We start from the raw sequence: 22,022 nt of genomic DNA, 5'->3' as shown, positions 1-22,022 counted from the left end.
GCAAGCACAGGGCAAATACAGGCCCGAGCTCGCAGTGGAGTTTCAACATTCCTACGAAAGGCGGACGAGTCTATCCAAAGGTCGAACACTGCGAACCTCTTGCATAGTGCTACCCATTTTAATGAGCCAGGATTGATGATGGGCTCGGCCGAGATTTTGAACTCACGGCCTTCTCGTCTCGAGCTATACGCTCAACCACCGTGCCGCCGAGACCGACCACAAGTGCCATCGGCCTCATCCACGATCTATCCACTGCTGGATGTAGACCTCCATGAGCCATTGGCGCCTCTCGCGATCTCGCGGTGCAAGGATCCACCTGGTACCTGCACACGAGCGGATTTAAATCGCTCCATCTCGTTCTCTCGGACGCACTCTCCTTCTATGCCGGCCGCTCAGCGGTTAGTCTCGACCGCCGGCCATCTTCACTCCGAGCAACGTGCCATGCCCAAGCGCGCTCGCTTTCCTCGACAGTCAACACGCGACGTCGCTAACTCGCGCAAGCTCTCCAATCCACGCCTTCGTCATTATGTCTCTCCCTCCGTGTGAATTCTAAGCGTGCGCCTGCATTTCAGATGAACTTCTGCGGCCGTCTGGAACGCTCTTCCTTCTTATATTAGGAAAATCGTTTCTTTAGAACTGCTTTTTGTGTATAGTTTGTTGTCCTTCCCCCGAACCTCCGGTTAGCACGGTTGTCTACGAATTGTGTGAAAGACGTTCAATGTGCGGACGTACATATGTACATGATATGTGCCTCGGCGTGCAATTTTGATCGTCAGCTCCTTCGTCATCATGCTGCCGGTGACCTGCTCCGATTAAAGGCAACAGCGGAGCGTTATCGGCACCACTTCAAACACACCGGACCCTGTAACCCCCCTGCCCCCCCGCAGCTCTGTGACAACGCCCCTGAAGGGGGGTGAGAGACTCACTCGTTGCGAAAGAAGTTCAACATACCAAGACAAAGATCCCCCGTATAGCCTTAACATACTGTTGGGGCAAGTGCTGTTTAGCGAGCCTACCTATAAAGGCCGGAACAGCACACGAGGGGGGTGGGTGGCCAGCACCACGCATACACACACACGCTGAACGAGACGCCCGGTCATGTCTGCAGACGTGCAAAAACATCCGCCCGTCCGTCCGCCCACCCGCTTGCCCGCCACCGAGAAACTCATCACATAATTGAGATTGATTTAAGAAGGGCGGAGATCTCAATGCGGGCACGGTCACACCCGGTCGTCGCCCAGCCACCCAAGCCGGAGGGAGCGACCCCGCAGGGTCCATGCCTCACGCTTCTAGATTTAACCCCCGGTAACAACGCCCACGCGACGCGTGTGCCCATGGCAACGCCGCCGCCGCCGCCACGCCCGGTTGCGTTCCTGCTGCTATACTTGGGCCAATAATCTTATTCTTCCCGTTCAATCGACCATCGCCTGCCGCTCTGGGGTGATGGGTTGGGTCCGGGTTGAAGTGGGTTTGAGTTGAATCAGCCTCATACGCACTTTTTTTTTTACGCCTTCCCCGGATTGTGTCCCGATTCTGTTATCGTCGTAACGTCGTGGTACAAAGAAGCAGATATCACAGAGCTACTTTGGACATCCCTTCTTCAAGTGACGTCTGGTCCACACCAAACTAGAGGGCAGCACTTTCCCACCAGCCCTGCTACTACAGAGTAATGGTTACCACGTGACAGTCAAACCAATATTTATATCTCGCTTGCCTGGTACGCAGGAGTTCGTCGGTTCGATTCGGACCCTGATGATGCCTGTTGCATATTTGGAGTCTGCATGTTCTCTCTATCCATGGTCGCATGGAGTTTTGTCCAGATTGCTCTGGTTTTGTCTCCTTCCGCATTGAGAAACATGGGTTTAAATTATTTGGCTGCTGCTATAAATTTCCACATATGATCATTATGATGATATCAGCCACTCCGATGAGCTATCATGTGTGGCCAGGTCGACCGAGAACACGGCATAATCACGGACGGTTGAAACAGGGATTCAAACCCAGCATCTTAACGATACCGGCTCTGCGCCCTGCCTTGTGCACCACCAGGTCACCTCGACCTCACACTCAATACACACACAAAGCGCTTACCGCAAATGAAACACAATACCTCGCTGTTCTCTTTAAGGAGCATAAACCATCGCGCAAACTCCGCTCATCCTCGCAACGGCGGCTTTTGGCTAGCCATCGAACAACGACGGTTACCGCATCGCGCGATTTCAGATGCGCCTCTGCGGCCGTCTGGAATGTTTTTCCTTCTGATATTAGGGAGCCACTGGAGCTATGCTCTTTAAAATCTAGATTGAAAAATCAATTCTTTAAAACTTCTTTTTGTGTTCAGTTTGTTGTTTTTTCCCAGGCACACCTCCAATTAGCAAGGTTGGTTACGTACAGTGCGAAAGAAGTTCAACATACCAAGACAAAGGTCCCCTGTATAGCCTTAACAGACTGTTGGGGCAAGTGCTGTTAACGGGCACCTATGAAGGCCGGCATGGCACATGAGGGGGGTGGGTGGCCAGCACCACGCATACACACAAACACACACACGTGCTGAACGAGACGAATGTGACGTGAACCGCGACCCGTCGCTCGCGGATGGGGCGAGCGAGCTCGGTGAATTTGCAGCACCTAAACTCGATGAGGTTGCAGTAGAGCAGCGGAGGACAGAAGAACACGGCGAAAATCTTCCAGATGTCAGTCTCGTTGGACATGTCTCCCCACCAGATGTCGTTGAGGAGGTCCTAGAGGGCGGTGAAATGACAGGAAGCAAGGTATGATAAGAGGAAAAGAAACATCTTAACACGCAGATGCAAAGTTAAGGAAAAATAGCATCGCAGCCCATTGTAATCTCGTTCTGTAAACGATGAGAAAACCAATCGCGGCAGGAAACTTCACGCAAGAGGAAACTGATTTTACAGCAGACACAATGGTGTGCTACTCGCAATCAGCAGGAAGGCGTGACTCCCATCATGCCTTGGTATATCTCTCATGCATGCAAGGCATGACATGCAAGGCATCACCAGCATGCTTTGTGGTCACATGACTTGCATGCGTGTCAAATAACGACACTGTGTTACAATTTTCTCTTAGCATGTTCAAAGCCTTGTCTAAGCCACCAACTCAATAGAGCTGAGTGTGGCCGTATTATGGCCCAAGAATGAAAGGAGAGCGCACACACCTTTGCGCGTTGGTGGTCTAGACAAGGCTGAGAGCAGTGTATGTGCGATGCGGTGGCGACACGCCTTCGTCGTTAGATCCGTTGGTGTCCGGCCTACAAGCGAAGGCTCCTGTTGCACGGACGGCTTTCCTTAAAAGCTACAGATCCGAACAAGACGTCGGCATTACCGCGACACCAGATTCGTGCGCCGCCGGATCCCACCGCCGTCCCCGGCAAACCTCCACGCGCGCACGCCGCATCGCGTCACAGAAAAAAGAAAAGAAAACCGACGTAGCCGCGAGGCTCCCCGGTGGTTGCCGTCGGCGAGCACCTGCGCGGCGCTGTGGCTAAAGAAGGCCTCGGCGTTGGCCTCGGAGGCGAGCTGCAGGCACGTGGCGTTGCCCCATGACGGGCTCTGCCGCACGAGCAGCTTGAAGGTGCGCGCCTGGCTCGTCCGGTAGCACTCGTTGAGCACGGCTGCAGTTTCCCGGGAAACAAACAGCAGCGGCGGCAGCAGCAGCAGTGGGAATTACTCGCAGCGACAGGGTGCATTTAGTGGTGCACGCAAGCACGTGAGTTTTTGCTGGCCAGCCCTCCCCACCGCCCAGTTTATTTATTTGCCCATTAAATCCAGAGACTGCTAACAACTTTTCAGAAGGGTCCTGCTAGAGTTTCTGCAGTGGGGCGGGGGGGGGGGCGACGATTGCTATGCATATTTACAAAATCTGGTAATTGTTTAAAATTAGGCACCGTGACGCCGGCACACAGCGGCCTACTCTTGCGAATGGCATCACGGGGAGATCTTTCACATCCACTGTGTAGCGGGTGGCGTAATGTGAGAGTTAGGGCGAGGCCTACGGTGAGGGTGAGGCATGGAGTGGACTGAACCTTCGCAAAGCGACGGGACACCCTCCCTCCCACCAGTGGCTAGACAGGCGAGCTCACTTGCCCTGCTTTAGGTCTTTTCTAAAGACCCGCCTGTTGTTTCGCCTCCAGGCCTACACTTCCCATGTACGACCAGTGGACTCTGGACTCTGGACTCTTTATAGTTCCTAACTTCGTGCATGGCGCGCCGAGGTCCCCGGGTGAATCGCGCCTGACAAAATGCAAATTATGATTCATGACGTTTCGTGATCCTGTCGGGGGTTCTGTTCGGCGATGACATCGACGCCCCACTCACCGACAGACATGTTCTCGCACATCACCATGAAGTCCTTCATCTCCCGCGCCGCCTCCGCCTCGACCTCCAGGCGCGACAGCCCCTTGAGGATGCGCATGGCGGCCAACATGGACGCCACCGAGTTCTGGCCCTGCCCGTGGGTAGCGTGCGCACACACACATGGGGAGAGTTGAGAGAGCACGCGCGTCACACACCCCTTCCTGGGTGCGTGCAACGGGCAGGACGAAGCGGTTCGGCTCTATGGACACTTGCCGCAATCTCGTGGTTAGCACGGTTGGCTACGTATGGCGCAAAAGAAGTTAAACGTGCAAAATGTATACGTATTTTTTGTTACCACTGAGCTGTGTGCAGCTTTTTTTCAGAAGCAAACTCATCACAAATTGTAGCTCAACAAAGTGGCTTATCACGTGTGGAAATTTATTGCAGCCAAATACTCACGTTGATTCTAAATGTGGGGAGGAAAACCAGAGAAACTCGGAGAAAAATCCACACGACCACAGGGAGAACACGCAAACTCCAAATGTATAGCAGGCAAGGTAGTTAACATCTCCTAGCTACCGTGATGATGAGAGAGACACGCAAACTCCAAATGTATAGCAGGCAAGGTAGTTAACATCTCCTAGCTACCATGGCGCTGCTACACACCCAATTTCCATAGAGCGGCTTGAGATGCAGTCTCATTTTGGACGTCACACAAATCCCAAATGGTGTCGTCGTCGTGTCACGCCTGCCGTGCGCCCCACTTTCAACTGCCACGCGACCACTCCGTCAGAGTCGTGGGGAAAGTCGCTTCGACTCCACACTTTTCAATTGGTGAATGGGATTAAGCGACCAGGCGGCCAGCCCCCACGACTGGGGGTTGCGACCCGTGAGGTACACAATGCCGGGGACGCATCGCGCGGAGAAGAACATCTCACACTGCCGGGAGAAGGGAGCAACTACATGGAAGGGCCTCGTCCTGAGTGGCGTGTTCTTACACAGCTGACAAAAAGTGGGAAATCAATGTCCCACGAAGGCTTTGAGATCTCCCAGGGAGGCTCCTCTGAAAAAGAGGATGCCATGGAGATGGAAGCCATTTTTAGAAAAAGTATATATTTACTTTATTCAGTTGTTTATACTCTAAAGTGTTAAGCAGAGGTGGTCCCCGCTTTTACGACGACGTCACCACGCGTTCCTGGAAACCCCATCGTCACAAATCGGATCGTCGTAAACGGGGCCAGACTTTCCCAGAGACGCACCCCATTACCGTCTTGGTGAGGACACAAATGTACGGTCAAGCCGTATTGTTCAAAAAAATAACTAAGGGGTGGGGGGGGAAGAGGCTAAATAGAAGAAGTTTATTCCATCACCTGTTGTGTTCGCGTGCAAGTGGCTCTGCTTGCGATGCAGCTCTCGCACTATTTTGGTCGAAGACAAAACCCCAAAAATGTGACCTTCTTCTTTGAACGGTTTGCCTCTGGGCCTAGTCATATTGCCGCAAACCAAGGCCCTGAACCCACCAACCCACCGGAGTGCCTCACCATTTCCCAGAAATAGAGCGCCATTTGCCTCCGGTTCTGCAGCACGGCCCAGATGAAGAGGTCCCTGTACGGGTACATCTTTGGCCTCGTGGAATCCTCTTCAAAGGTTGGCGAGTCGGTCTCGTCCGTGTAAGCCTGCTCCACTTCCTTCACCTTGCTCTTGAACAGCTGAGGGCGACGAAGTTAAGCAACGGTGCGATTAGTGGAAATGGCCCATTTACCCTGGGGGGCAATTGCAGTTTCATGTACATATTATTAACTTTCCCAGAAGAATAGGTTAAGAAAATTTACGGAATGGATAAAAAAATATATATTTATATATACATCCTTCCCAACATACATGTACCCCCTACTCACCAAACAGGGCAAAATAACAGTAATTAGCATTTTGTGAATACATTTTATGACAAAATAAGTTCAACGTCAGATTTCATCTTTTTATCATCAGAACACTACAGGTAAACTTCTAAATCACGTGACGCCCTGTGGTGGCCACTAAAGAGAAACAATTCTTTAACAGAGGATTTTTGGTGACCCGCATTACGATTCGTTATTGTGCCTTGGGTCATATTGGCGCGGAAGTAAAACGTCGTGTTGTCAGACCCTCCTCCGCCCGACTCGGCCGATCGATAAAGTTCTCACGCGACGGAACAAACAATTGCCGTTCACAAGGTGTGACCGGGAGCATGAACACACCCTCCCAGAGGTTCCTTTAAGCGCAAGGTGGGGGGAAGGTGGGGGGCCTAACACCACCAAGGGCCTCGCGTCCAAGCAGCGATCGGGAGCGGCGACGGTAACCCCGCGCGGGAGCGGCGACTCACGGTCTTCAGCGAGCTCTTCTCCGTGGAGCCCTGGTAGATCGGCTCGCACACGTCACCCAGGAAATCGTGCAGCACCAGCGACACATCGCGCATCGTGAAGCCCGGCTTGCGGACCACGTCCGGATTGCTGCCGCTCAGCGGGCCGCCGTTGGCCTCGTCCTCTGCCACCGTGGCGGCCGCGTCGGCTTCGTTGCTGCCGCTGTCTTCGTCGTCGTCGTCGTCGTTCTTCCCGAAGAGGAAGGATCCCCCCTTCTCATCCTTCCGGCGCGCCAGCTTGTCGCTTAGCAGCTTGTGCAGGACGCTCTTGGGTGCAGCGGCGCGGTACAACTGCTGCAGCCGCTTCAGCGTGAGGAAGGCGCCGATGTTGACGCCGTTCTCGACGAAGAGCTTCACGAAGTCGGGTTTGTCGCTCACCAGCGCCACGTGCATCGACTCCTCCAGGTCCTTCGCCTGCAACGCACAACGGACGCACGCTCGGGTCGCGGCCACGGCTGGCACGCTACGACGCGTCGTCTTACCAGCGCGTGGCGGCTCGTCGATACCACGGACGCCGGGGCTGGGCTCCGCTGATGGGGTGGTGGTGGGGGGACAAAAAAAATAAAACCCCACTCACGATGCTTAACTACTCATTGTAAAGATGATAATGTGCCCAGAGTTCAATTCAGTTTCTGAAGTGGCTCTCTGCTCGCGATAGCGAAGCGTCGGGCGTCACAACGCGAACAACACCACACGGCGGAACCCAAAAACCACGTCAGGGGAGCGGCGCACGGCAGCGCGACCACGAGAGACGCGACGCGCCAGAAACGAGCGGCGTTCGGCTCAAGCTGTCGTTCGTAGATAACGATGCTGGCTCTCCACCATCAACGGCGCCAACGTCCAATCGTTCGCCCCTCCGATTATCACGGTTGTTTACGTACGGTGCGAAAGAAGTTAAAAACACGTACGTGCATGTAATAGTTTGTTGCTAAACACATTTGTAACGTTCGTAAAATTTCACGTGAAAAGAGGACATCCAGAGCCTCGGGAGAATAACGAAGAAAAGCGGGACGAGCCCTGGCCTACATCGGCGGGCTGTGCGGCGACAACCGCGGGAAACGACGCAGGGCCGCGGAGTCGCACAAGTTTACAAACAACCAGGCACCTGCGCCAGAGCCTGCCGTTACCTTCCACGCGATGTTGCCATTGAAGATCTCGCTCTTGGCAATGTCCATCTGGTTCCAGGCGAGCGCCAGGTTCAGCTCGTCCTTGTACTCGGCCGCCTCGTGGCTCTTACCGCGGCACGCTAAACGTGCACCCGGCAAACGACAGACAGATCCCGCGGACGGCTTTTAGCAGACCGATGATGCAAGCGCCGTGAAGCGAGCAACCCACGGAGGGTGGCAGGGTGCACGACGAGGTGAGGCGTCGTCGACACCTCGATACCTCGCCGATCTCGTCAAGGAGCATAAACCATCACACAAACTCTGGTCATTCTCGCAGCAGCAGCTTTTTGGCTGGTCCATCGAACAAAAATGGTTACCGCATCGCGCGCTTTCAGATGTGCTTCTGCGGCCGTCTGGAATGCTCTTCCTTTTGATATTAGGAAGCCACTGGAGCCATGCACTTTTAAGTCATCTAGATTGAAAACTAATTTCTTTAGAACTGCTTTTTGTGTTTAGTTTGTTGTTCTTCCACTGCACCTCAGATTAGCACGATTGGCTATGTTCAAGTTCAAGTTCAAGTTCATTTATTAGGTATAGCCCTGTGAGCCATTCAGCTCTTGAATCGGGTGCAACCGCAACAAACAAAAAACAAAAACATGAACAAAAAACATCTTAAAGTGAATATGTGACTAAGTGCAAACAGAAAATCCAAGAAAAGACAGCAAAATATTGCAGAAAAAACACCGTACACCAACGCTGTGTGCAAAAATCCCAGTGGGATGCAAGTCAAACAACAACAACAACAACCACAAGACAGCTTAGATTAAGGCCATCAGTCTAACTCTGTACTACAACAAACAAACATGGCTAAACCAATACACTTTTCGAAATCACCAAAATAAAGCCATGAAAGCAATGAAAAAGCAATCATAGGAACTGTGACAGAATTTTCACAATAAATGGCATAAACAACATGTACTACCAAAACCCTGCAGCCATAGCTGGCTGCATGAGTCACTCCACCTTTAAGATCAGCACACTAAATCAAAACACAGGTCATACTTTGCAGCGATCATCCGGAGCGAAACATTTTATTATGTACGGTGCAAAAGAAGTTCAACATACATCCTTACATGCTTCCACACCACACTAAGCACTCAATTAAGGCTGAGTCAACCTAGGAGTGGCCCAGGACCGTTTCTGATACTATTTTCCACAAACTGGAGTCGCCTGGCTGAGTGCACTGTGTTGATCATACAGCACAAGTCTTCTCAAATTGTGAACATCCCACAGCAAATGCCACAGTGCTCATTTCAATTGGTGGCCCCGAGTCAGTGGCAGAAATTCCACATTCCTATACCAGGGACCAGTCCCGCCAGGCACACTGGGCAACGTAACCTCGGGGCCAGCTTACACTGATCTGACAATGTGTGTGTATGTTGAAGTTCTTTCGCACCATAGGTAGCCAACCGTGCTCATCGGAGATGCGGGGGAAGAACAACAACGACACGATTTTTGCGGTCGCCCAGTAATGGACACATGGAAGAACGGGACAGACGGAGGGAGAGGACATGGACCGAGGGACAAACAGAGGGATGCGTGGATGGGGGCACGGATGGATGGGGAAGGGATGGAAAATAGAGAAAGAGAAGACCACCAAGTCGTAGGGATTGACGTCAGAGGGGCTGACGGAGTGATGAGATTCAAACTGACGGGAGGTACGGACGAGCGGACAGACGGAGAGATGTATGGAGGGACAGCGGCGCTGACAAGCAGACACAGGAATTGGTTTCCCTTTTCCTGAAGACGACCGCTTGCGTTGCGATCGAAACGTCGTAGTTTTCTGTTATTTTTTTTATTTTTTTCTTCGAACCTATCTACGTGACTTCTCCGAAAGACCCAAGAATATAAATAGTAAGAGAGGATTTATAGACAGAAGGATGGACGTATGACTAGAGAGACAGAGGGATGGATGAGTAAATCGAGCGGCTGACCGACAGTGGGTGGGGTGGTTGAGCAGACAGTCGGACGGGCAGATGGACCGACCTTTGAAGAGCGATTTGAGGATCACGGTGTCCATGGGCTCCGCGACCTCATGCTCCTCCTCGGTGAGCGCCGTCAGCATGTTGGACTGCTCCACGATGCTCTTTATCTGCACGGGGAGAGAGTGGGTGGGTGGGGGGGCGATGGAAGACCAGTTTCAGGTTGTGCTTTGAGCTCCTGCTGTAATTTCAAACTAAACACATTTTTTTTTAACCAGGTAAGGCCCACGGAGCTATAGTAGCTCTTTTTCAGAAGCGACCTGCCTCTCACAAATGATAGCTCAACGAAGATGATGCCAGTTGTAATTACTGGTGAAACGTCGTTCCCAGATTGTAAATGTTGTGGATGTACTCTCCAACACACCGGTGTGCTGTACTAGTAACGAATTGGCACGTTCTGTTTACGTGACAAACCTTACAAGTTGGCTGTGTCGGGTGGTGGCGGGTCTAACAACACATTTATATTTACGGGATCTAACCCAAAAAAACCTGTATTATGGAAAACATTTGTCCCAAAAGGCTGCATGTTAAACTCAACGAAGTGGCTTATCACGTGGAAATTTATAGCAGTGGCCAAATACTCTAAACGTACATTGATTCTAAAAGGTGGAGGGAAAAAACCAGAGGACACGGATGGAAATCCACGCGACTACTGGGAGAGAGACACCGCAAACTCCAAATCCACAGCAGGCGTCAGGGTCGAGATGGAAACCACCATGCGAGGTAGTTAAGATCTCGCCACCGCGGCGCCCTGGACTCTGTACCCCGGGGGGCTCAAATACTGTCATGAGTTTTCTGAACCCGCGGTTCAAATAACACGAGCTCAGTCTGCCATCTCACAGCGGGGCCCGAGCACCACACGGCCCTGGGTGGCGGCCAGTGTCGTGGCATCGCGGCCCGAGGCCGAACCGCTGTCGAGGCTTCCGCTCGCGTTGGAGCGAATGGCCCGCGGAAGCGGACATCACAGAGCCGCCTCATAAAGTGACCTCGAGGTCCAGCGACACAGCAGGGGGTCAAGCATTAACCCGACCCACCCTGCTACACCGAGTAATGTGAGTTCCTTCACAGTCAAACCAACATTTTCAATTCTTAGACATGGAATTTTGCCAAATTAAATGCACAACTATATATATTTTGGGTTAATTTTTTGGCGAACTGACTGAGACCATCAACTCATTACACAAACACCCGGGTTAATGGCAGGTGGCTGTAACCTGGATTTGAACCCAGGATCTCATAAGTGGAGGCTCAGGGCTTTGACCTCCCTCCGAGCCTCCCGATCACCTCCAGAGTGCAATATTTATTTCCATCACAAGAGTCTGCGGAGCTCGATTCCTCGACACAGCAGCTACGAGCGACGGTCAAACATGCGGGCAGGGCGGCGCAGTGGTAACATTTCTGCCTCGTAGGAATAAGAGCCTGGGTTCAATTCCCGACCTGGGTGCATCTCTGCAAGCGTTGCATCTGGGTCCCCTGATTTCCTCCCATAGCTAAAGACATAAAGAATTGTAACTGGTATTGGCCAAAACATCCCCGATGCTGAAAAAAAAAATGCTGGAAAATTCACTCAGTTGGTATTACACACAGGGCAGCAACATGACCCCGTACCCCTCCTGGGAAAAATTGGCAGGACCCTCTTGAAGAATGGTCTCGAGACTCGCCGAGGTCTTTCCTGAGTAAACAAGCGTAGGGTTACTAATAATAATACATATAAATTCACACAAGTGACACTTTGAAATTGAGTCGGGCCACAATTCATCACAATGCCAAATGTGACATTTACAGTAAACACTTTAGACGTATTTTTTTTAAACCATCAATTAAATTACAATTTCAAAACGAAAGGTTACGATGTCCTTTCACTCATCTATCAGAATCTAACCGTGATTTGGGCCGTGAGAGATTTGTGGGGTTTGGAACAGGAGGCCAATTTGCTGGAGGCGGCTGTTCCCCGAGATCTGGCAACGTGTGGGAGCCGTCAGCGTCTCGTACATCACGCAACGCCCACACGCGCCCGAGCCGCGCCTAGACTTACGCAACCAACGCTCACGCACACGGAGCTGGTTTCTGCGCGCGGAAACATCCACGGCGACCACGACGCCGCCGCCGTAACCAAACGAGCGTCGTCGGTCGGCTGTAGTCTCCACTTGCTCGGCTCCAGCCGGCGGTGGATATTCCACATTGCTATGGCAACGAGTGGATGGGTGTGCCATAAGCAACGGGGCGGTGACGCGGTCGAGCGGTGGCGGATTCGTCAACTCCACCACCTCCACCACCACCTCCACCACCTCCTCCACCTCCACCACCTCCACCACCTTCACCACCTTCACCACCTTCACCACCTCCACCACCTCCACCACCTCCACCTACACCTCCACCACCTCCACCACGTTCACCAACTCCTCCACCTACACCACCTCCTCCACCTCCTCCACCTCCACCACCCCCTCCACCTCCTCCACCTCCACAACCACCTCCACCACATCCACCACCACCTCCACCACCTCCTCCACCTCGACCACCTCCTCCACCTCCACCACCTCCACGACTGCCACCTCCACCACCGCCTCGTGCCTCCCCCTCCTCACCACGTCGGTCCACTTGTCGAGCTGCTCGCCGCTCAGCTCGTCCTCGTTGGGGAAGGCCGCGTGGTGGTGGGTGGCCACCATCTCGGCGGTGATCTCATCGGGGGACACGGACACCACTGCCGTGATGATGTCGGCGATGCCACCGGAGCCGCCCAGCACGAGGCAGGGCGTCCCGTTCACCACCGCGTCCTGCACCGTCTGCCGATGGTGGTTGGGGTGGGGGGGGGAGGGTGGGAGAAGGGAGGGGGGGGGTGCGTATATGAGCTGCTGCCGGCCGCCACCGCCGGGTAATCGGCGTCGTTCGGACGTCGCTCCGTCGCCTCCTTTCGCGTCGTCCACTCGGAGCTTCCACGCTCGGTGATCGTCCCCAGGACTCTCTCTCAACGTTCTGCCAAGTTTTGTTGTGGTGCCGCGTTGGCCGGAGTGCGTGAGTGCTCAACTGCACCGACCGTGCCGTATCAATTCTGCTTCACTATCGACTCTGCAGCACGGACTGTTTTGCCTCAACCCACCACGCACCCCACGCTGCTAAACTCTGCAACTCGCCTCCCTCCACCCAAGACCGTCCGCCAGCTGAGCCGCCTCATTCCGCGGTGACGAGGCCACTGCCCGGCTCGCCAAACGAAACACTTCGCAGCCCGTGCGACTAAACCTCCGCTCACTCCTCACCATTCTCCCCTCCTTCGACGACTCGTACTGCAAAAACCGCGGGACTCATCTCCGTACGCGGACGGACCACCCGGCTGAAGCCGATCGCTCGCCCCTTTGACCGACGATCGCTTTCTGAGGCCGCGAGCAGCCGCAGCCGGCCGAGGGATTTGCGGGAGACCGCCGCCCACCCACCTTGAGCACCTCCAGCTCGCCGCCGATCAGCACGTAGAGCACCGGGATCTCGATGCAGCCCGTCCCTGTCGGGCAACACCAACCCGCATGAGCCATTAAGCGGGGTCACACTGGGGTCGCTTTGGTCGCTGGGGTCGCAAGGGTAACTGGGATCCCTAGGGCCAAGACTCCCCTCGGTCACTCCCGCAATAGCGAACAGCCCCTGTGGGCCTTCTACTTTCTTACAGCCAGAGCGTTCGTTGCGAGCGACTTAGCGTTTGTCTGAAAGTTGGTGATCATGATTATTATGATTGGTATCCCGCTCGTCTACCCAGGAAATGCCCACCGAGTCTCAAGAACCTTCGTTCAGGAGGGTCCCGTTGAGTTTTCTCAGAAGGGAGGCGATGTTGTTGCCGTGTGTCATCCCAATTGAATCATTTGCAGGAAATGTTTGCAGCCTTGGGATGGTTTGGCCAATGTTAGATACATAGCTATGGCAGGACACCGGGGAACCTGGAGGAAACCCATGCGAAACAGAGGGGGAGAACGCACAAACTCCGCACGGAGAAGGCACCGCACTTCGGAAATCCAACCCAGGAACTTCTCCCTTGCGAGGCACACGTGTTGCCGTATTGCGCTACCCTCAGAAGTAGAATCAGAATCTTTACTTAGACTGAAAGAATCCGGTGAACTATGGAAGAACTTTTTTAGAGATGTCCGCCCTGCCGGGCAGATACACTCAACTGCCTTCTAATGTGTTTTTGGGACAGCGCAAAGTTCCGTGGGGCACGGTTTTGAGTTGGCAGCCACCTCCCCCACGCTCATACCCACGCGTGCATCGCTCACCACCGTGCATCGTCTTCTGCTTGGCGATGAACCGCTCAAGGTGCACGCGCAGCGTGTGCACGTGCGTCGACCGCTGACCCGTGCTGCCGTCGTCCACGAGCAGGAAGTGCGAGTGGTTCTTGTCGAGCGGCAGCAGGGGCCGCTCCCAGCCTGGCACCGTGTACTCCTTCCTGAGACCCTAGGCGAAAGCAGTGGACAGTACAGCACCACACGATTTATAATAGTAATACTTTCCTCTTGCATTTGCACAGCGCTTGCTTAAATTCCTCGGCAGCTCAGGGCGCCTAAGGTCACGCATCTCATCTCGAACTTCCGAAGGGTAACCCGCCCCCCCCCCCCCAGCGGCAGCATTCCCTGTGCGGGTAGAGTGAGTGAACTGGCTGCTTGAGCGCCCTGAACAACCCGGCCCTGCGCTGCTCCATCTCGTGGCTTGGCCCGGCCCCGATCGATAGGCACCGCGGTGGCTAGGAGATGTTAACTGCCTCGCCTGGTATGCAAGAGGTCGTGGGTTCGATCCCGACCCTGACAATGCCTGCTGCTGTATATTTAGAGTTTGCATTTCTCCCTCTCTCTCCCCCTGTCGTCACGTGGAAACTCCGCTTTTTCCCTCCACATTTGTAATCGACGTGCTGCGGTAAATTCCACGTGATGGTAAGCCACTTCGTCGGGCTGCCATTTGTGATTGGCCAGGTCGCTTCTGAAAAAGAGCTATGACAGCTCAGTGGGCCTTACCTGGTCAAATAAAAATACAGTAGACTCTCGATTATCCACGGATCGCGATGCCAAAAACTAACGATCGATGTGCGTGCTCAGTGATAACACATTCCTGCTCCTGCGCCGAAGACTTGGCCAACTAAATGGAAAGCAGAGCCACGGCAATCAAAATCAATCAAACTCCGCCCACTATTATAAAGATATGCAACTACTGTGCTGTAGAGGTGATCGTGTGGATTTCGGATTAACTGGAGCAACATGTGTTTAAGCACGTGACATGTAATAAACATTTCCAAGAATAACTATGCGATACTGTTTTTAGATTAATATTTTGGGCATAAGGAAAAAACCCATGGGTTATTAATTCATGTCAAAATCTCAGCTGCGCAGTCAAAATCCACAAATCGGAAAAACCGCACGCGGATAATCGAGAGCCGACTGTAGTTTAGTTTTTGTTGGATCGGTTCGGGGTGCGACGTGGCCGGGCGTGGGCGCGTCGGCGCTCACCCGCTTGTTGAGCAGCGCCTTGCGCCCGGCGAGCTGCCCCCACGGCACGATGCCGATGGCCACCACCTTGTGCTCGGCGGGCGTGCGAGCCATCGAGTGCTCGCTCACCGCCTCGCCGATGTGGCGCATCACGCCCGTGAGCAGGCCGCCCGTGATGAGCCACGCACCTTGGGAGAGCACGCGGAGAGGAGAGAGTGGAGAGAGCGCGGAGAGGAGAGAGTGGAGAGAGCGCGGAGAGGAGAGAGTGGAGAGCGCGCGGAGAGGAGAGAGTGGAGAGAGCGCGGAGAGGAGAGAGTGGAGAGAGCGCGGAGAGGAGAGAGTGGAGAGAGCGCGGAGAGGAGAGAGTGGAGAGAGCGCGGAGAGGAGAGAGTGGAGAGAGCGCGGAGAGGAGAGAGTGGAGAGAGCGCGGAGAGGAGAGAGTGGAGAGAGCGCGGAGAGGAGAGAGTGGAGAGAGCGCGGAGAGGAGAGAGTGGAGAGAGCGCGGAGAGGAGAGAGTGGAGAGAGCGCGGAGAGGAGAGAGTGGAGAGAGCGCGGAGAGGAGAGAGTGGAGAGAGCGCGGAGAGGAGAGAGTGGAGAGAGCGCGGAGAGGAGAGAGTGGAGAGAGCGCGGAGAGGAGAGAGTGGAGAGAGCGCGGAGAGGAGAGAGTGGAGAGAGCGCGGAGAGGAGAGAGTGGAGAGAGCGCGGAGAGGAGAGAGTGGAGAGAGCGCGGAGAGGAGAGAGTGGAGAGCGCGCGGAGAGAGTGGAGAGAGCGCGGAGAGGAGAGAGTGGAGAGAGCGCGGAGAGGAGAGAGTGGAGAGCGCGCGGAGAGGAGAGAGTGGAGAGAGCGCGGAGAGGAGAGAGTGGAGAGAGCGCGGAGAGGAGAGAGTGGAGAGAGCGCGGAGAGGAGAGAGTGGAGAGAGCGCGGAGAGGAGAGAGTGGAGAGAGCGCGGAGAGGAGAGAGTGGAGAGAGCGCGGAGAGGAGAGAGTGGAGAGAGCGCGGAGAGGAGAGAGTGGAGAGAGCGCGGAGAGGAGAGAGTGGAGAGCGCGCGGAGAGAGTGGAGAGAGCGCGGAGACGACGGGTGGGGGGGGTGAACGCACGCGGCCAGCGGAGGTGGTCCATATGGCCAAGGCAGGGAGCGACGCATCGCTGTGTGGCGCACACATCGTCGCGAACATTGAAAACTAATTTCTTTAGAACTGCCGTTTGTGTTTAGTTTGTTGTCCTTCCCCCACACCGCCGATTAGCACGGTTGGCTCTGTACGGTGCTAAATGTGGTGGTGTAGTTATGGTCACAGTTAGAGGGGCAGGTGGGAGTGGTTAAGGACGGGTTAGGGTAGGGGTGGTGATAGGTGTAGTGGGTAGAGGTTGGGGTTGTGATAGGTGTAGTGATAGGAGTGGTGATAGGGGTGGTGATAGAGGTTGGGTAGTGATAGATGTCGTGATAGGGGTAGGAGTGGTGATAGGGGTTGGGGGTAGGCCTCGTCGGAGCTTTGGGGTAGGAGCAGGGAGTAGCAGTAGGATGGACTAGCGACCTCACACACGCAAGGTCGGACCGCGCGTCGCACCGCACGCGCTCTGCGCCATGCCGCATCGCGCCACACCGACCTGTGCTCTGCACGGCGCGCATGAGGCCCGTGCGCAGGACATCACGCACCCACGGCTTCAGCTGGAAGTTGGCCTCCCCGCCCACGACAGACATCACCAGGTTGGGCGTGCGCAGCCCCCAGATGCGCGTGAGCACGTTGTACAGCAGGTCTGCGCTCGTCTTGTATGACACCCGCGCGTACTGGTGGCAAGGACAACGTGAGTTCGCATACGCGCATTTTTCATATATATATATAACAAAATCATCTTCAGAAGTATTAAATTAGCAGTAGAGCTGGGTCTCCGACTGCTTAATACTTTCCCGTTTTGAGACGTTCGCCTCCGAATCACAGAAACTGCAAGCGGTTCAGCGTTCATTTTATTTCAGGGAGGCGTAGCGGCGTTGTTTTTAAAGAAATTGTTACTCGCCACAGGGGAACTGCAGCGACACGACTGTCCCCTCCCGATGACATATGTATATGTATGTCATCAGAAGGGGAAAGGGTTAGGTCATCGATTCGTCGACAAATCGCTCGACTCATCAGATGGCGCGAAAATAGTTCCGGCGGAAAAAGAGTCTCAAATCTGCCGCTGTATTGGAGGTGATGGGCGGGGTTTGGTGACGTCATCGGCAGTCGCGTCACGCTGGGCGTGGCTTCTGTGGGGGGTTTCCCACCTTCAGGTGGCAGGATGGTGGCACAGCCGCCATTTTTTAAGTGACCCAAGTAATGGACCATGACAACAGTAGTCGATGATAATCTCAAGGTGATTCATCTCCTCCATCATCCCAGTTCTCGTTGGCAGCATGGACGCCGATAGAAAAACTGTCAGGGCAAAACGTGTTTGCGTATTATTTGCAAGTCGCCATTTTTCCCCTCGAGTTGTTTGCGTCTCACACTTCTAGGCAACCCTTTGATCAATTCAGCCGCCTTTCAATTCGGGGTAGATCCCGGACAGCAACACAAACCTCACGCTAAAGTCCCGTTCACAATGGGTCAACTTGACGAGATTGGTCCTCACGCCCCGCCCCCCGTCCCCACCCCCGCCCACCGCCCCACTCCTATACCGTGTCAACTCACATGGTTTACCCCGAATTCATGTACAGGGAAATTGAGTTCAGGTTCATACGGCGCACAGCTGTTTCAATACGAGAAAAATTTTTTATATGGCCAAATAAAAAATTTTATGGGACAGCATCAGCATGCAAGATCAAAGACAGTAGCATGATAAGTAGCATCAAGGACATCAATAATCAAATTTAATACTTAAAACTGTTTGAGATGTATAATGGCACGGGGGTGAGCAATAAGGTCTGAATTGGTCTGTAATTCAGTAGGGCACTGATAAGGGGTTGACAGGTATGCACTCGACAGACGGACAGGGCCAACGCATAAACGCTTTCAACCCTTCCTGTGAAAGTGTTTCAAACTGGGCAAAATAAAATGGTTGTCACAGCACGCGTGGTCAGCGTCTGGTTCCGGCATCACGCGCCACCGATGTTAGCTGTGGCCGGTACTCGATCTCGGCTCGCACGGGTTCATAGCGCAGCCAGAGCCCAATGCGCCAACCCCCTTCTCGCTTCATGTGAGTATTTGAGTGATCACGGTCCGTTTGCTTAAAGCATACATTTGTTTTAGGGTGTAGTTATATTTACCCACATCTCCCTACAAAAGAAAGACCTCTGTTGACACTGGGTTCCTGTTCACTCATCAACGGTTTCTATCTATCAGTTGGGGAACAACTTTCACCTCCAGAGAGTTCATCGGTGATGTCACGATTCCGGGGTGCGACTCTTAAACACATCGTGGTAAATGTAGCGGCACCTGGACACTGGTGGATAACGCAGTCCCATTTATAGTGGACAGCGACATGGGCTTTCCACTGGCCATGATGATAGTGAAACTCGACAATGACACTCGACAGTGACACTCGACAGAGATGTTACACAATTCAATACATTGTGTGGTGGGGAGTAGAGTGAGATGAGAGTGGAGAGGTAGGAGAGTGCATGGAGGGGAGTAGAGTGAGATGAGAGGGGAGAGGTAGGAGAGTGCGTGGAGGTGAGTAGAGTGAGATGAGAGGGGAGAGGTAGGAGAGTGCGTGGAGGGGAGTAGAGTGAGATGAGAGGGGAGAGGTAGGAGAGTGCGTGGAGGGGAGTAGAGTGAAATGAGAGGGAAGAGGCAGGAGAGTGCTTGGAGGGGAGTAGAGTGAGATGAGAGGGGAGAGGTAGGAGAGTGCGTGGAGGGGAGTAGAGTGAGATGAGAGAGGCAGTAGAATGTGTGGAGGGGAGTAGAGTGAGATGAGAGGCGAGGCTCTTCATTGTGCGTTCCGTGTCATCTCCGTGGCACATGGTGGCACCTTGCGCTGGGACTTGCCCAGACCCTGGCAGATAAAGTCGCCGTAGGCATCCGTGGGCTCGTCGCTGGTATGCAGGTCGGGGTTCCACACGGTGTCGTCGGGGTGAGTGTTGTTCTGCTGCGCCAAGTGAGTGTGCAGAGCCATGGAGGAGCCGCACTGACATGTCGCCCTGCAACAGGGATGCCACCACCAGTGTCCTAATTCATCGTCGGCATCAGCGTCGTGATCGTCATCATCATCAGCGTCATGATCGTCATCATCATAGTCATTATCGGCATCATCATCATCGTTGTTATCATCATCATCATCAACATGGTCATAAGCACAGTCATCATCAGCATCATCTTTGTAATCATCATGATTGCTGTCATGCACTTTTCAGGACAACACTCTCTTGCGTGATATTCGTGCAAATTTTTGTCAAACCCGGAACGGGCAGCAAGGCGGGAAGGGCATTCTAGAATATCGGGACAGCAGCAGGGAAGGTGCCACCTCCAATTCATCATCAGAAACTGCAGCGGCAACAGCAGTTACGAGCATCCCTGACATTACATCAGTAACAGCAGGTTAAAAATAACGCAGAGCACTGCCAACATCATCATAAGCAGCAATAGTTATACAAAGATTAAGATCTTCCCTGTAGCCTTAATAGACTGTTGGGGCAAGTGCTGTCAGCGAGTAGAGGATGGGTGGCCAGCACCTTGCCCGGCCGCCTTTGTCTCCCCAGTAGTTAAACCGTTACCACTACCACATCAGCATCATTATCACCATCAGCAGCAGTGACATAAGGGTCACCATCATCCTTCACTCACATTGTTATCAGCAACGTCATTATCATCACATTATCATCAGCAAAAACAGGCGTGCCATCATAATCGTTATCATCGTCAATGATCACTTCATTACCATGGGCACTGTCATTCATCACTGCCATGAGTCACCATTTTCATCAACAACATCATCATCAGCAGCAGCAGAAGCTATAGGTCAACATTATCCAATCACCACCATCACGATGATCACCAGCGGAAACGAGTTTCCATCATCATCATCATCATCCCACCACTATCATCACCACGATTGCTTAACATCTTCATTACCATAGCAGAAGCAAGAGCATCATCATCACCATCAGTCCACCAAGACCACCACTACCACCACCACCACGATCATCATGCTCACGAAGGTCATCGTCAGCGGAAGCAATAGATCATCATCGTCGTAAGCAACATCATCATCGTCGTCCCCATCACCACCAGCGCTGATCTCGGCACCGTGCTCCTACTCACCGCCCATTGTGTGCCAGCTCGATGTCAGCAACGTACGCGCTGCACACGGGGATCCGAATGTTCCTCCCGATCCAGCCCTGCGGCACACGAGCAGCGGAGTCGGCATCAAGTTCCGTGAGCGAGCACCCTCTTCGAGCCGGCACGGCACGGGCGTACGCGACGGGCTGGACACGCCCGCAATGACCACCGCTGCCACCACAATGCACGCTCCGGCCACTTATGAATTAACGGATGTACTACGTTGAACTTGTTTCGCGCAGTATGTAGCCAACCGCGCTAATCCGAGATGCGGGGTAAATACAACAAACTAAACACACACAAAAGCAGTTCTTAAGAAACGAGTTTTCAATCTAGATTAATTAAAGGTGCATAGCTCCATGACTGCACCTGCCTCTCGTTTTTAGGCTGAGTCAACCTAGAGGGGGGTGGGGGTTGGGATGCTGCCGTGGTTGTTAGTGGTCAGCACCCTGGACTTGCGGTCGAGAGGTCGCCGGTTAGACCACTCAACGTTTATTCCGCGCCTCCCATTCGGTCGAGCAGCGTTCTTCACTCATTTTCAGAGGGGGACGAATTTCACCGCTGCGAGGGCCGCCACACGTATGAAACCATTGGGGGTTTTACAGCAGCACGATGATGATGATGGGGGGGGGGGGGTGTTCACGTGTTGTGTATTGTCAGGGGCCGCACTAAAGGCCACCAGGGGCCGCCAGGGGCCCGCGGGCCTTGCGATGAAAATCTCCGCAGAAGAACGGCACGCTTGTTAACCCCCCCCCCACACCTGCCCACCCAGAAGTACAAATGGGTAGATCACGTGAATCGTTCAGTCACCTGTGGTGGGCTGAAGTGTGGGTATGCCCCCAAAAGAACCTCTGGAGAGCCCCTCCAAACTTTCCCTCTTGTGGAGGGCCCACCTGCCAGTGGTGGCGTGGGCGAGACATTGCAGGGCTGCACCTTTGCCTTCGCAAACCCAGGGACGGCCTCATGCCAGGTCCGTGCGTAAATTTGCTTCGAGTTGTGCAACACGCGGACGCGGGAACCCCAGCGTACGCTTGGCTCAGTCATCCCGCACTAATTGTGCCACAACCGCGCTCCCGGTGATCAGTAGTTTCACGTGATAAAGATTCGCACGCGAAAAGAAAAGTGGTTGTGCGCTCCCCGTTAATGTTGAACGTCAAAGAGACTCTCCAGGCGGATCAAAAGCTATTTATTGGCAAGCACCTCCGATTAGCGCGGCTGGCCTACGTGCGGTGCGAGAGACGTTCAACATCGTTCGCACGTTACATACCGTGGGCGAGAGCGGGAGCGTCAGTGGCTCGTGCACTGGGCCATGAAACCAGCCACGTGGATTTAATTCCTGGCTGCAGTAGTGTCACCCGGCTTGAGTGGCATCCGAAATGGTCCTCCCCCCAACCCTCCCCCCCCGGGTCCAACTTTTACCATCTTGCACGACTGGCTCCGACTGGCTCCGACTG

General features: G+C 53.9%; 1 protein-coding gene across 1 annotated transcript in view; it reads right to left on the bottom strand.

Moving 5' to 3' along the window:
- TRPM5 (transient receptor potential cation channel subfamily M member 5) overlaps window positions 1-22,022 on the bottom strand; it is a 52,665-nt gene that overhangs the window by 15,594 nt on the left and 15,049 nt on the right. Inside the window, exons 2-15 of the mRNA XM_078863774.1 lie at window positions 20,551-20,627; window positions 19,262-19,430; window positions 16,925-17,105; window positions 15,340-15,506; window positions 14,119-14,296; window positions 13,294-13,358; window positions 12,451-12,648; window positions 9,867-9,972; window positions 7,842-7,960; window positions 6,679-7,128; window positions 5,858-6,025; window positions 4,338-4,467; window positions 3,489-3,634; window positions 2,629-2,741 (exon numbers count right to left, since the gene is read on the bottom strand). Coding sequence (XP_078719900.1) covers window positions 2,629-2,741; window positions 3,489-3,634; window positions 4,338-4,467; window positions 5,858-6,025; window positions 6,679-7,128; window positions 7,842-7,960; window positions 9,867-9,972; window positions 12,451-12,648; window positions 13,294-13,358; window positions 14,119-14,296; window positions 15,340-15,506; window positions 16,925-17,105; window positions 19,262-19,430; window positions 20,551-20,627 — 2,267 coding nt within the window. The remainder of the gene's footprint in view (window positions 1-2,628; window positions 2,742-3,488; window positions 3,635-4,337; window positions 4,468-5,857; window positions 6,026-6,678; window positions 7,129-7,841; window positions 7,961-9,866; window positions 9,973-12,450; window positions 12,649-13,293; window positions 13,359-14,118; window positions 14,297-15,339; window positions 15,507-16,924; window positions 17,106-19,261; window positions 19,431-20,550; window positions 20,628-22,022) is intronic.

This window comes from Lampetra fluviatilis, chromosome 16, assembly GCF_964198595.1.
Source record: "Lampetra fluviatilis chromosome 16, kcLamFluv1.1, whole genome shotgun sequence".
Taxonomy (NCBI): Eukaryota; Metazoa; Chordata; class Hyperoartia; order Petromyzontiformes; family Petromyzontidae; genus Lampetra; species Lampetra fluviatilis.
This window is presented reverse-complemented; position numbering and strand designations above follow the sequence as displayed.